General features: G+C 44.4%; 1 protein-coding gene across 1 annotated transcript; it reads right to left on the reverse strand.

The window, feature by feature from the left end:
- Positions 1 to 5,618: 5,618 nt before the first annotated feature.
- Positions 5,619 to 12,496, reverse strand: KCTD12 (potassium channel tetramerization domain containing 12). The gene has a single exon (XM_057366488.1). It carries the CDS (start codon positions 12,274 to 12,276, stop codon positions 11,278 to 11,280), a length of 999 nt encoding a protein of 332 aa, XP_057222471.1. The 5' UTR covers positions 12,277 to 12,496; the 3' UTR covers positions 5,619 to 11,277.
- Between the last annotated feature and the right edge of the window lie 1,634 nt (positions 12,497 to 14,130).

Here is a 14,130-nt window from a genome sequence, read left to right on the forward strand (position 1 = left end):
CAGTTACTCCACTTTCTCTGCATCCTCTSTYACCAGGGTCCCCTCTCCATTTAGTAACAGAACCACATTGCTCTTAGTTGTCTTTTCGTTAATGATGTATTTGAAAAAGCCCTTCTTGTTGTCCTTAACATCCTTGGCTAGATTTAATCCCAGATGGACTTGGCCTTCCTTTTCTCATTTCTACATACTCTGACAACCTCTCTATGTTCACTCCAAGGGGCCTGACCCTGCCTTCATCTCCTGTGTATTTCCTGCTTACAGTTGAGTAATGACAGCAGTTCCCTGTTCATCCACACACAGTTCCCTGTTCATCCACACAGATCTCCTGCACCCTTTGCCCAGTTTCTTGCTCATCAGGATGCATTCTTCTTGAGCCTGGAGGAAGTGATCTTTAAGTATCAACATTCCCTCCATGGCCCATTCCTATGGGATTCACCAAGAAAATAACTGAAGAGGCTAAAGTTAGCTCTCCTAAATCCATGGCTGCAATCTTGCTGCCCAGCTTTCTCCTTATACAAAACTGAGCTCCACAATCTCATGGTCACAACAGCCAAGGCTGCTCCCACCCTTTACAGCTCCATCAAGGCCTCACCTGTTTGTTACTAAGAGGTTAAGCAGCACACCATTCCTTGTGGGATCTGCCACTACATGTGGCAGCAAGTTGTCATCAGCGCTATCCAGGAACCTTCTGGACTCTTGGAGCTTCTCCAGGCTGTGTAGCTTCTCCAGCAGACAGCAGGGTTAATAAAGTCCCCCACAAGAACCAGTGCCCATGACTTTGGGGCTGCTTCCAGCTCTCTATGGAAGGCTTCATCCATTTCSTCCTCCTGCTCAGGTGGGCTGTAGCAAACACGCACAACACTGTCACCTGTACTGGCCTGCCCTTGGATCCTAACTCATAAGCTCTTCCTTTTACATAAAATACATCAGTGCTATGTAGCTTTTTCCACATACAAAAACCAGAAGAACATTCAAAATGCATTTCTTCTCGTGACCTTYCCTTAGAGAAGGGAAATCAGCACAGCATACCACCTTTCCTTTGTACATTTACAGAATACAATTCCTTGTTAAACTCACAAACACAGTGCTTTGCCACATACTTAAAAACGGGTTTGTGACACAGTGCTCTGAGATACTCTGTGGTCTTTACTGAGGTTCTTATGATTTTCCTATTCTGAAATTATTGTCCTGTGTTTGTGAAATGTCTGTGGGATCTATACTTCATCTTGAGGAAAWCATTCAGTTATAGGCAATTGCTGTTCCAGAAGAGAGATGTTCTGGCAGCAGGAAATGTTCTGGGTTGTTTTTATTTTACTGAAACCAGCTTACTCAGAACAACCTATTCTGGTATTCCATACAAAGGGAACAACTTGCTGATTTCAGCTAATGACCGTTTTATTCCCCTTTGCTGCTATCAAAATTAAGATTAAAAATAAATTCACATTGTCTAAGAATGCTAATTTAAAGAAACATTTCTTTCTCTTATTCCCTGTAATTTAATGCTGCTAATGAAATAGAGGGCAGAACATTGAGCTAGTTAASAGAATAAATATTAAATAGTTAAGGCAAAAATGGAGAGCATGACTGTATGTGTTATAGTGAGGGAATTACAGCCAAGATTGTGTTTAAAGCTACAACAGGGTCTCCTCTTGAAGAGCAACCTGATGAACACAAAGCAAGAGAAAAACTACTACAACYTTTTAATATTAAGTGTTTGTTTTTTATCCAGACACTATCAGCCTTCACACGCCATGGATTTGTGGAGCGGGTAGGCAAAGTGTGCAGCCTCTAGGAAATGAGAGGTTGTCACCAATGACACCCTTACTTGGCCACATGCCTTTACCACAGCTGAATTCCACACTGCCCCTTTAATTTCCATACCAGTTCATACATACTGGAAGCAAGGTCTCAGAAAAAAAGCAAATACCAACTCCAGTGAATGCAAGTCCAAGTAATAACGAAAGAGTGACCTGTGTGCCACTTGTGTAACACTCCAAAATGCATATCAGTAATGTTCTCAGGTGACCCTGTAAATGGAATTTAGGAATAGCAGTATTTAATGAAGAAGCAACTTTTAAATGTTTTGGAAGAGTGCCAGGAAAGATCTGAGAAAATATTCCTCTGTTATCCATCTAGATATTCTTTGTACATGTACCACAATAGATAGTAAGAGATTAAACAGTCAAAACATAAAATAACATAATGGTATAAGTTGACACTAGCAGCATATCAAGACATTTACCTTTAAAAATACAGTATTTCTAAATCCTAGGTTGCAGTTCAGCAAATAACTGTAAAGTCCTGAATGTAAAAAACAGAATACTGTTTTTGTCTAAGTTTTCATTAACATCCCGTAAKGACAGCACCTTTTGTTGAGATCAACAGGAGTTAGTCATCCAGTACATCCTGGGACAGGATCCAGATAGCAGCTATTAAAAAGTCATAGACATAAATTCTAAAATGGAAATAGAAGGCTATCAAAATCTGTATAAATCAAAAGCTATAAATTCCAAATACTGTACTAATTGCATTGTATAAATTTAATAATGTAAGGAAAAAGAACACAAAGAAAGTAGTAGTCAGCATGTTTACAAATTAAATTATTTAATTTTATTTGGAACAATGTGAAAAATTGTACAGATTCTTTATTTGATGGAATTTGTAAGCTTGTTAGTTCAGGAAAAGTATAAACATTTTGCTCTTCAGCAAAACATTATTCTGTTGGGAACAATGACCAATTTCCCTTCCAAGACTAATCAAAAAAGTTTGAGCAACAAGTATTTCTTTCAATCAGGTTTGGCCAATTTACATCTGGTGCATTTACAAGCCTGTGAATTACTAATGCAGCCTTCTCAAAAATCTTGGATCTCTGGAGAAGCTCCAAAGGACTGGAAAAAAMCACAGACTGTTTGGACTTTGTTGAAAAGAAAATTGGGTAATTTAGGAACTTTAGGCCTGCCAACCTGACAATCAGTCCTTAGCCATCCATTCATGCAGTTGAAAATTACCTATCCAGTGTAATAACTAGGGGAAATGATGCTGAACATCCATGTCATGGTGATGTCCATCAACACTGATGTGCAGAAAATAGATCCACCTTTACTGGGCTTTGTTCTTTAGTTGTTAGAAGTTAAACTGTGGCATAATGTTTAATAAGAAAACATCTAATGCACTCCCATGCATTTTGAGTGATAACTGATACCTGGGACAGTATTCCAAGGACATAATATAGGTCGGCACAGTCATGGTTTGCTGAACATAAACTCCAGTGACACTGAAATCCCTGGGCCTGCTAATGCAAACCTTGGACAAATGAATGGAAAAATACAGAGGATAGGACAATGTTAATTTGCTTTGGTGCATTCCCTTATTAGAATGAGAAGCAGCTGAAATCGGAAGCTCAAAAGATATTGATAAATTGAAGGGGATTTATCAAAGAGACAGGAGTTGCTTAAAGGAGTGACAGACCACAGAAGCTTACTCTGTTTTAGATATCAGGTTCCTTCTCCTGGCACTAATAACTCTGTTATTCTGTGAGCCTGTTCAGGGAGCTGATCCAGCTGAAAGCAGGCCTGCCTTTTCCTGGTTCCTTGTTAAAGGTTTCCATCTGCACCAGGTCCCTGAACCAGACCACCCCATGGCCACATCAGCAGTGCCAACACAAAGCTGGTTACAGGGACAAGARGCAGGGAACTGGAGGAAACAGCAGGACAGTTCATCCCCAGGTCTAGACCAAWGGAACTGCTTCTGTGCATATCCCCCTGCAGAACGCTCTCTACAGCCTCATGGTGTCAGTGAAGAGGACATTGCTGACCCTTCTGGSTGAAAGCCAAAGCTGGTGACATTCACAGCCCAACAATTACCCAGGCACTGTGATGTCTTCTTTTGCACAAGCAGTGGCATCCTTAAAGTTAGATGACAGACTAAGAAATTTCACTTGCACAATTTCAAGACTGTTCAGGGAAGCCCTACAGTGTATGCTATGTTGAACAGCAGACCATGTCACCTGGACATTTCTTCTGTCCTCAAACCCTATGAGGTGATATAAAAAAAACCTGATAATTGTCAAGATGAAACTTTTCTCCTAGAAAGATAAACACTAGTGCCTTTGAATACATATACCCTTAATCTAACGTTTTCTAAAGAAATTGGACTGTTTGGTCCAGTTACCTGCAGGTGAGTGCTCTTCAGCCTCTAGCATGATACAAAAAAGGCCGAGAGGACAAACATGGTAGTGCTCCAGCAAAACTAATAAAGTTATAATTCTCACCTATAATAGAAAAGGTGCCTTTACCCAGTGTTATTATGGTTCACCCAGCACTTGTCATGGYTTATTTAGACCAGAAAATTTTAAACAACTCGAAAACTCTTTTTAAATGAGTTGTCTTTATTGTCCCTTTAGCACCAYGCCAGATAAACTATTAGACAGACTACTGTAAACAACTAAATCTTTCCCATATTCCAACCATACCTTGTGACAGCAGATAAAAGCGCAGACTGTGAAAACAAACCCTAGAAATAAATGGGTCAGAAGCCTGGTGGAGAAGAAGTGCCAATTTGTGGCTGTTGGGCTGCACGGAGCGTGCCAGAATACAAATGCTGCCCCTCCATTCAGACGAGGCACCAGCAGCAGCACCGCGCTGGCTCAGGGAACTGCGCATCCTTGGTCAAGGCCAGGAAGGAAAAAAAGCAAAAGGGGCAGCTGTGGGCAGGGCCAGTGGGCAACCCTGGGGCCTGGGATTTAGTTGCCCATCCAGCTTGGTTCTGACTGCACAAGAGACCACAGCAGGAAGGGATAGCTATGGAAAAACTGTGAATCTTTGCAAGACCTCCTGTTGCTTGCAGGTCTCAGAAATCTTCACGTCTTGAGCCGACAGCCATAGATGTGCAAGTGAATTTTGTAAGGTGGGAAAAATAAGGAGTATTTCTACAAGACTATAAATTTTGGGGGAAAGTGCATCACTTGTATCCCTTACAAAAAAAAAAAAAAAAGTGTAATTCCTGATAGTCTTCGCCCTTTTAAAGGGAAGAAACTTTACCTTCTAATAATCACAGGTTTGCTGCAATATGTGAACAGAGATGGTAACTAGGCTGTTTGGAAAATATGAGTCAAAAACAAACTACACCCAAACCTATGGAAGTCTACATAGTTGCAAATATATGCTTTTCTAAAGGACCACTTGTTAAGGGCGGGTGTGACACTAAAGTTCAGCCAGTTCCAGGAAAACAGACAAAATTGAGGTGGCAACATTGTAAGTTATTTCTGTTATCTCTGGAACTAAAAAGAAAGGCTGCTCTCATCACACCAGCACTGCATCCCCTCCTCAAGAATGTGGTAGAGGGCTGGAGGAAAGTGGTGTTCCTTTATTTTACCTTTTGCAAACATTAAAAAAAAATAGCAGTTATTCCATAATAAATTAACGAAGGTTCTGACTTCGCCTCAAAATTACAAACATAAATCACATGCTCTTTATGAAAGGAGCTGGGTTTTTTTCATCTCAATCTAGATATTCTTCAGCTGAACTTCAGTGAATTAACACTTTMGTTCTAGGTTGAGAAAATAGTTAAGTTGCAAAAGCCAAGCCAGASGCTCAATAGAACTGGGCAGCCTAATCCTAGTGATTCCATGACTCCATTATTCCTATATGCTTCCATGTGAACTTCCCTACCTCTCACATTATGCTGAAATAAAAAGAATGTTAACCCAAAGCAAGGTGTGCTGCTAACATTGTCATTTCCCAGCAGCTAAACACTGACCTTTTTTGAAGGGGAAAACCAAAAGAATTTCTTTCATCCAGATGATACCAAATAAAACCTAGAACAAGCAAATATTATCAAGGACTTTATCTTTCCAGGGCAGGTTGKGTTTGCAGGATGGGAGTAATGTGTGAGTGTATTACTTGGATTACACAGAAAAACATCTTTGATTTCTTGTGATACCAAGAATTTTTTCCCAAATTGCATATAGCTGTTCCCACTTTGTGCAACAATTCCCAGTYTTCATTTCCCTACAAGGACTTAGACCTGCTTCAAATCCCTGACTCAYTGTTGCCAGCAACTTTGACAGAAGTATCAAATGCTCCATAGCGTGTGCTAAAAAACTTGTAGAGCAAGAAATGTGTAACAGAGTTTAATTTTATTCCAGTTTGAACACAGTAGAGAGTAGAATGGGGGGAAAAAAGTGATAATTTGAACAACTATGGTTTTGACTGTCACAGCAGTTGTGCTGTGTATTTCCAACAGACTACTTGCAATGGCAGCATTACTACTTCAGCAGTCTACAGAAGAGTTTTGTTTAGCAGCAGGGGAAAAACACATGCAGCTCATTTTAATGAAAAACAAAATTAGCATTCGGTTTCATAAAACTAACTGCTAGTACTTTCTAAATAAATAACACATTAGCACTAATATTTCATTAAAAATGATACAGAAGATTTCCTACAATACAGGGAAAAAAAAAGAAAAAAGAAAATCAGCAAAAACCAACCAAACCCTGAGGCAAATCTAGTCTTCAGAAAATATTTTCCAGCACATTTTGATTCATACTTGGAAATGCTGCAGATATCAGGAGTCTGTAAGTATTTTTAAGACATTCTAGCATACCCATTTGTTTGACTAACTGGCCAGTGATGCAAAAGTAAGAGTGACTGCCCTCCTCCTCATTCTGTAGGGATTTAGTACACTTGGACTATACAACCAAGGCCAGGCATTAATCACAGTATTCTGTTCACCTTGTTTCCTACTGAAATAAGGCTCATACATTGTCCACTTGGGTAGACATCTGTCCTTAACATTTGACTTGATGGATAATTTCAAACACAATCAAAAGAACGGAAAAAAAAGGAAAAACCTCACAGCTGTTACATTCTTACAAATTCTATGAATATTGATGGCTGGGTAAAAGAAAGGAAGAAGAAAATCTGTATTTCACTGAGGCAGAAAGCTAAAATTCAGCCATAACCTTCARCATAGCAGAAGTTGGCTTTGTCAAGGAATGTGCCATCTTTTTCAAGCAGAAATGGAATAAAATGGGTGGGGATGGGCAGAAAAGGCAACACAAATAAAATGAGACCTAAAGCTTCAGAAAGGCAGACTCAAAGTTTTGTYGCTCATAGAATGACCTCCTTTCTTACATTATTGCATGATAACAAAGCTCTCAAATCAAGGTGCCCAATGAAACAGTTGCTAAAACTTCCTTCAGCTGGTTCCTCTGCCTTATAATCATGTTACCCAAGAAAGAACTATTAAATGTACAGGCACTTCACACATGTGAATTATACTGACAACTAACAAATTTTCTATGAAATTGACCACAGGTTTAGAAGTTTCCTCGAGATCACAGGGTAGCTAATGAGAATTTCTAGATTCAATTCTCTCAGATCATGTATTACCTTAGGTATTAATGTTTCTTTTAATTATGAGCAGTGTATCCCACATTATTATCCTCTGGCTTCATAAAAAGCATCAACAKTTGACTTCAACAATTACTCAGTGCTATTCAAATTAAGCTGTTCAATCATTATTTCYTCCTGAGGACTGACTGACCAGCACTACAAAAATTCTCTGTGATGCTCAAAAGGAAATTATGCAGTGAGCATTATATATTTCTGTTTATCTTGCCATGGGTGTTACTAGAGATCCCTATACATRTAAATTTTTTTGCTCTGTGTTTCTGCCTTATGTATTAGTTTGGACTCTTTGCTGAAGTTATGAATATGATACTGTGGAAGAGCAAAGCCAACAACATCTGCAGAGAATAAAAAGGACAGCATAAACCACACAACTGAGTTAATATTTAAAGAACAAAAATTTAATTTGGTATGTAACTTTTTCCTAGGAGGATCTTTATTTTCAATRCTATACATGTGAATATAAGAATGAATAAGTGGCTCATTATCTACATGTATAAAAATATAAACATCCTATCAAACATATGCAAAGTCACCTTTCATGATATGCATCACTGAAAAGACTTATGCCTTAATTTCTAATTAAAAAAAAAAAAAAAAAGACTGCCTTTGTGGGGTTTTAATAGCACTTGTAAATGCTACTGCATTCATCATCACATGAACTATGAACGACAGCTACAAAATGTATACAGGACTCCAGTATTGTGCCTTTATGTTTTTGTATGTTTTCATGTCAACAAGCCAGCAGAGCCATTGTGTTTCTCCATTCTTCGAGCTCTCAATAGAACAGACCAGCAAAACTCAGTGACTTTGCCTTGGGCATTTTTCCTTTTAAAAACTTTACTGCCATTACTAACTAATGGTTCTGAAAAATATCATCTTCTGTGGCAAACCATCAAATAACTATTATATTTATGACACCATCATTTTAAGCCTAGTGACAATACTGATAATGAGTTTTCGGTAAATTAAAGGCCCATTTCTTAACACTAATAATGCTAAAAAGTTTTTTAGCACAAAGGCTAAAAAAATCATCTGTTTTTTTACATACATTTTTACATAAAAAATGAGAATTACTGGGTTGTTTGGCAGGAAAGGGATAGGCAACCATTAATCAAAACACAGGCAATCTTCGTTTTAGAGATGCATTCAGCCACCTGGAAGTTTAGTTACGATTCACATTCAAGCAAATATGCCATCAATTTCAGTTCTACAAGCTGATGATACTTGTATTCAGGCTTTCCACAGAAACAGTTATAAGAAACCAGTAAAACATTACCATGTTATGTACATAACATAATGTGAAAATGCTCAGCTAGCTAGATATATTATGAAATCCTGTAGCACTAAAATGATTAAAAAACTAAATGATTCATGTAAAATGTTTATATACTATATATATATGTACATTAAATCACAACGCCAATTTAAAACTGCCCCTATTCATAGCTCCTATGATGGATTTAGTAAGCTACCAGATTCTTAAAAAAAGAAAGCTATCTAGAGTGAATTTGAACACTTTACCGAAAACTGATTTTATACAAAATATTAAAAAACTTACTTCAGTTACTTAACACAAAATAGAAAAAGACGGTTTTTATTTTTGAGAAGGGCATTGTAAAGACCTAGTAGTTGTGATTAATGTCTTTTCACTTGTGGTATAAGTTAAGCACAAAGACGTCATCTCAGAGTAAGGCATAGGACAAACAGACTCCATTCCATCTTCAGGTGTATTGGCCTCTCACTGTATCTTATTGCTCATCTAATTTGGCAGGTTTACATTTCTATTCTCTTAAAAATACCCCAKAATACAACTATCTACAAATGGACAGCATCCAGTGCTTTCATACTTCTTCAATTTAATCACATTGATAAACAACCTTGATAATATTAAAATAAAAASCCATGGTGATGCGATTTATTTTCAGTTTTATGCATTTGTGCATGCACTTAATAAAAGACCAAGTGGTGAACAGAGACTGAGCACTGAAACACAATAGAAATGGAGCTATAGCTCTTTTCAAAGGAATTAAGGTTTTTAAAAAAACCCTGTGAAATTCTTTGGTTAGAATACAAGTGCTAGCAGTGTTTCTAAATTTGGAGTTAGAATAAGCTAGAACTAGAATTATTATTCAAGAGTTCAAAAAGCATAACTTCAAGCTTTTAATATGTACCGCTAAATTCTTCAACACTTCAGATACATTTAGGATATTTTTCTGTGATGGCCTGAATGGGTTATACACATTCTTAAATCAAGTTTAGGTTTTTAAAGGAAAGTGCTTTTATATTCCAGACTTCAAGAAATTATTAGAAAGAGCTGCTCAATCTTCCCTACTGTCAAACCTGCAGCTCGGATCATCTGTTCCAAAGCAGACTCTGCCTCCTCTGGGAAAGACTGTTAGACAGCAGTAACAAAATACAGCTCAGAAGGGGTAATTTCCCCTGAAGAAAGCTGGCATCATTCCTGTTTTTCTAAGGACAGGGCTCAATCCTTTCTAAGAAGCACTGAATTTGTCTAGGAAGATGTACACAGCTCTTAGCAGCGTCAGTGCCCAGATAATACTGCTATGAAAACTAAGAAAAAGGTTCTTTAAAAAGTGGCTTTGCCATCAGTTCTGTTGGCTTCAGAGTTTTACAGCACTAACATGACAAAAAGTAACAAGGGTGCTCTTGATGACATTTATAATGTACATCTGCACTAATTCAAGRTATGTGATTTCAGCTTCCCAGCACACAGACCCTACCATGACCCAGGCAAGCCTGGTTTAACCTCACTCCCATTGTTTTGAGGGTGTTTAAGGAAATAAGCATTGAGATTTCTGTCCATCTTATAGACAGGAACTTCAAAAGAATCATAAGGACTACAGACCACCCATGGAAGTTACAATTCATAAGCACTTTAATTTTTTTAAGTGTCACTGTTTTACCTCTCAAGGGAATAAACACATGTCTCTGAGGACACTTTGTAGTTGAAATGGTTGGTTATCCAGCAAACCTGTCCTTTCACATTAKCCTCACATGCTCGCTGTGCAGGCCCTGGTCCAGTTTAACAGCTTGGAGAGAGGAGTTCAGAGATGTGGGGAGCAAAGAGGGGAGATGGAAGCAACCAGTCATGAAGGGCCACATGCATACCTCCTGCAAAATTACTCATCTCAACAGATAAAGCACTGAGCCAGCACAAACCCATCACTGTCAGGCTTCCCTTCTATGTGACAGTCCTTCACAGATAGGCATCACTTTGATGGGGGTGGAGAGAGGATTAAAAATGGACCATTTGGGGTCTGCCCATCAAGGCAAACTCTGTCACAAGGGTATTGGGATGSGAAAAGACAGCCATTTGTCATGCCATCCTCAAGAAAACTTGCTCAAAGCAACTTTAAAGTTTCTCAGCCCCTTACTGGACGGTTTTTAAAATGCCTCACCCTGACAAAGCTACACCTCAGCTCTGTGTGTGGAGAGGGACAAGGACTGGGTGCACATGCACGCTTTCGCGGGACAGGCATTTGTCTGCTCCCAATACTTCTCTCCTTCCTCGCTACCAACACAGCTACTGGGAGATGTGGGAGGGAGGGTGAAGGTGGGAGCCGGTGGCTGACCAGGGACGTGGTGGCCAAGCAGGGACACGGCAGCCGAGGCACAACACAGTGAGCTCCTGCCCCCGGGGTCCGTCAGCAGGTGCCGCAAGAGGGGTGGGGGCTGCGCCGGGGCTGGCCCGCCTGGTGCGTGCAGGCAGACCCCGGGATGGGAAAAGCACGGGGGGACACAGCCCCCCTCCACATCCTCCTTCCTTCAGGATGGGAGGGGACCTTGAGTGCCAGGGTGTGCAGGGGCGGCCGTCTTGTCCCCACGCCACGGGCCGGGCGGATGCTCAGTCCCGGCAGAAAACATACTCGGTGTAGCTGGTCCAGATCTTGTCATCGGCGGGACCGCCCTGCTCGGGGCCGAAGGCGCAGGTGCCGGTGGAGGAGCAGGCGGCCATGCGGAAGCCGGCCTCGGAGAGGCGGTCGAAGGCTTGCTCGAGGAAGTTGAACTTGAGGTAGTAGCGGGCAGTGTAGCGCTCGGGAGGGCGGTCGGGGTCGCGGCTCTCGTTCAGGGTCTCCCCGAAGACCTCCTTGGCCAGGGCCGTCTTGCCGCAGACGGTGATGCGGGCCACCCGCCGGAACTTGGCGTCAGCCTGCGCCTCCCGCCCGATGGTGTAGGAGCCCCGGTAGCCGATGGTGATGTAGCCCGAGCGCCGCCCGCCCGCCCCGTCCAGCGACTGCGAGGGCGTGAGCAGCGGCCCGCCCGAGGGGCTGCGGCTGGCGGTGGGCGACGGGGCGGAYGCCACGGCCCCGCCACCTCCTTCCAGCGGCTCGGCCTCCAGGTAGCCGAGCAGCGGCGGCGGCGGCTCCTCGGCGCAGATGGAGCCGTCGCGGTGCAGGACGGCGGGGCGGGCGGCGACGGCCCGAGTCTGAGCCAGGCGCCGAGCCAGGTCGGGCAGCTGGAAGTACTCAGCCTCCCGCTGGAGGCGGCTGCGCTCGGGGAAGTGCTCGGGCAGCACCAGCTGCAGGTCCCGCAGGTAGTCCAGGATGTAGCGGAAGAGAAAGCCGTCGCGGTCGAGGAAGAAGCGGCCCTTGCTGTCCCGGGGCAGYTCGCTGGGCTGCTGCTGCGAGAACATGCGCCAGAGCAGCGAGTCGCGCACCGAGACCACGGTGCAGCGCCGCGTCACGTACACCTGCCCGCCCACGTTCAGCTCCACGATCTCCGGGAAGGACGACCAGCCGCCCGTCGCCGCTGCCGCCGCCCCGCTGCCCGGCGCCCCGCTGCCCGCCGCGGGCGACACGCCGCCGCCGTTGGGCAGCCCGCGGGCGCTGTCCGCCAGGGCCATACCGGAGCGAGCCCGCCGGAGCCCACGCCCTTCGTCCTCCTCTTCCTCCGGCCGCCTGGGCTACGGCGGGGCCAGGAGCCTCCTCCCGCCCCGTCTGGCGCCGGAGCCGCGCTGCCAATGCGCTCCCCGCCGCCGCTGCTCCGCCCGCTGCCGGACGAGCTGCTCCGTCGGGCTGCGAACAGAGAGCCCCGGCGGTGGCGGCAGGGCCGTGTTTATGTAGCGCGGCCGCACCTCGCGGGAGGCGTGGGAGGCTGGCGGGAGGCAGAGCCGAGCGCACGGGGAGGGGAAGGGGACGGCCCTGCACTGACGCAGGGTCCCCCGTCGTCGTCCGTCCCCCCCCGCCCCGGTCCTCCTTCCCCGGCTGCGGTGGGGACCCTCTCCCCGCCCGGTCCGCGCTCGCCGGGCTCCCCTCGCCGTGACCGAGCACCGCGGTGTGCGTCCAGCGAGGATAAAACCTTGGGGGTCCCGCCTTCCCCCTGCCTCCCCCAGCCCCCTGAGCGGGGCTTCGGCTCGCTCCTCGGCTTCTCCGAAACGTCTCGTCTTTTCGCAGGCGAGAAAAGCCGCCTGTTTGCCCCGACGAGCTGCAGCGGGCCAGCAGCGGCGGGACTCCTGCTCCGCCGAAGGAGCTGTGCTGTGCCCCTGCTAATCTTCTTAAGGTTTGTCCCAACCCTCGCCAAGTGAGAASGCCGGCGAGTTAACCGTGTCCCCTCCCTCCTGTCGCTTTTGCAGGAGAAAACACGAGCGTGTGGTGCTACCCCGCTCTCTCGGGCTTGTAAGATATCCCCATCATTACGCAGGTTTTTAACTCCCTGAAGGGCTCCGTGAAACCCCCCGGCGATCCTCATTCCCGGAGGGAGACTCGGCGGGTCGCACCGTCGAGTGGCAGCGAGAGCGCCCTCCGAGGGGTGCCCMGCCGGCCGGGGGAAGACCCTGGTGGCGACGGACACCCCGGAGCGCATGGGGTCCCCTCCAGCTGCCTGGCAAGCGGCACTTCACCGTGAGAGCCAAGCTCCTCCTGGCTGCGTGCATCTTTGTGTATTTAGGTGCCCTTACAGCTCAGATTTAATTAGGATTAATTAGGTACATCGGGATCTGCGTGACACATAAGCACCTGTTTAACATGCGTTGGTAGAAAGCATTTAAGTTATGTTTCAGGCTTTTGCTTGAATTTAATCTACGCTTCTGTGTCTCTTTGCAAGCAGCAGTAAAAAGCTGCTGCCTTGATGTATTCAGTTGCTCTCCCGTGGGAGTTCAAGTGTGCTTTCTTCCTCGAGAGAACAGCTCAAAGGACAGGAAAGTCTGAGGAGTTTGAAGACAATGGTCGATGCTTTCTTTCCGTAGAGGTGAACAAAGCCCTTTCTGGACTACCCTGCTGCAAGTGCTCCACTGCAGTGGTCTGCAAAGTAGAAGTCAAAAGGTGCAGAGACAGGGGGTAGAAGTACTTCAGAAACTGAAAAACGGGAAAGGAAGGAAAGGCAAGTTAGTTCTCAAGAAGCAAGATAAGTTGACCTAAGAGAAGAGGAAGAAGAGGGGAAGTTGAGAAACAGAAGTTTTGAAAGGGAATTGATAATGAAGAAAAGTGATGTGTTGAGGGAGAGCTGACAGGGAGCTACTGTGGTCTAAGGAAGGAGACGGGGTGGTCTGGGGAGAGTGGACACTTGGAATGTACAGGAGTTTCATCTGAACAGGACTAAGAGTATGGTAACTAAGATGCAGACCATCACTTTTTCCATGGTGGAAAGCCTATTGCCAGGACTTTGACCACCAAGTACTTTTATTTGTGGGAGTGAAATTGCAAAGTAGGTTAATCTGATGTTCTGCTGACATTTTGTTACAAGAGCTTGTTTCTCTTTG

Source organism: Malurus melanocephalus, unplaced genomic scaffold (assembly GCF_030028575.1).
Source record: "Malurus melanocephalus ecotype Western Australia unplaced genomic scaffold, MMel_1.1 scaffold_66, whole genome shotgun sequence".
NCBI lineage: Eukaryota > Metazoa > Chordata > Aves > Passeriformes > Maluridae > Malurus > Malurus melanocephalus.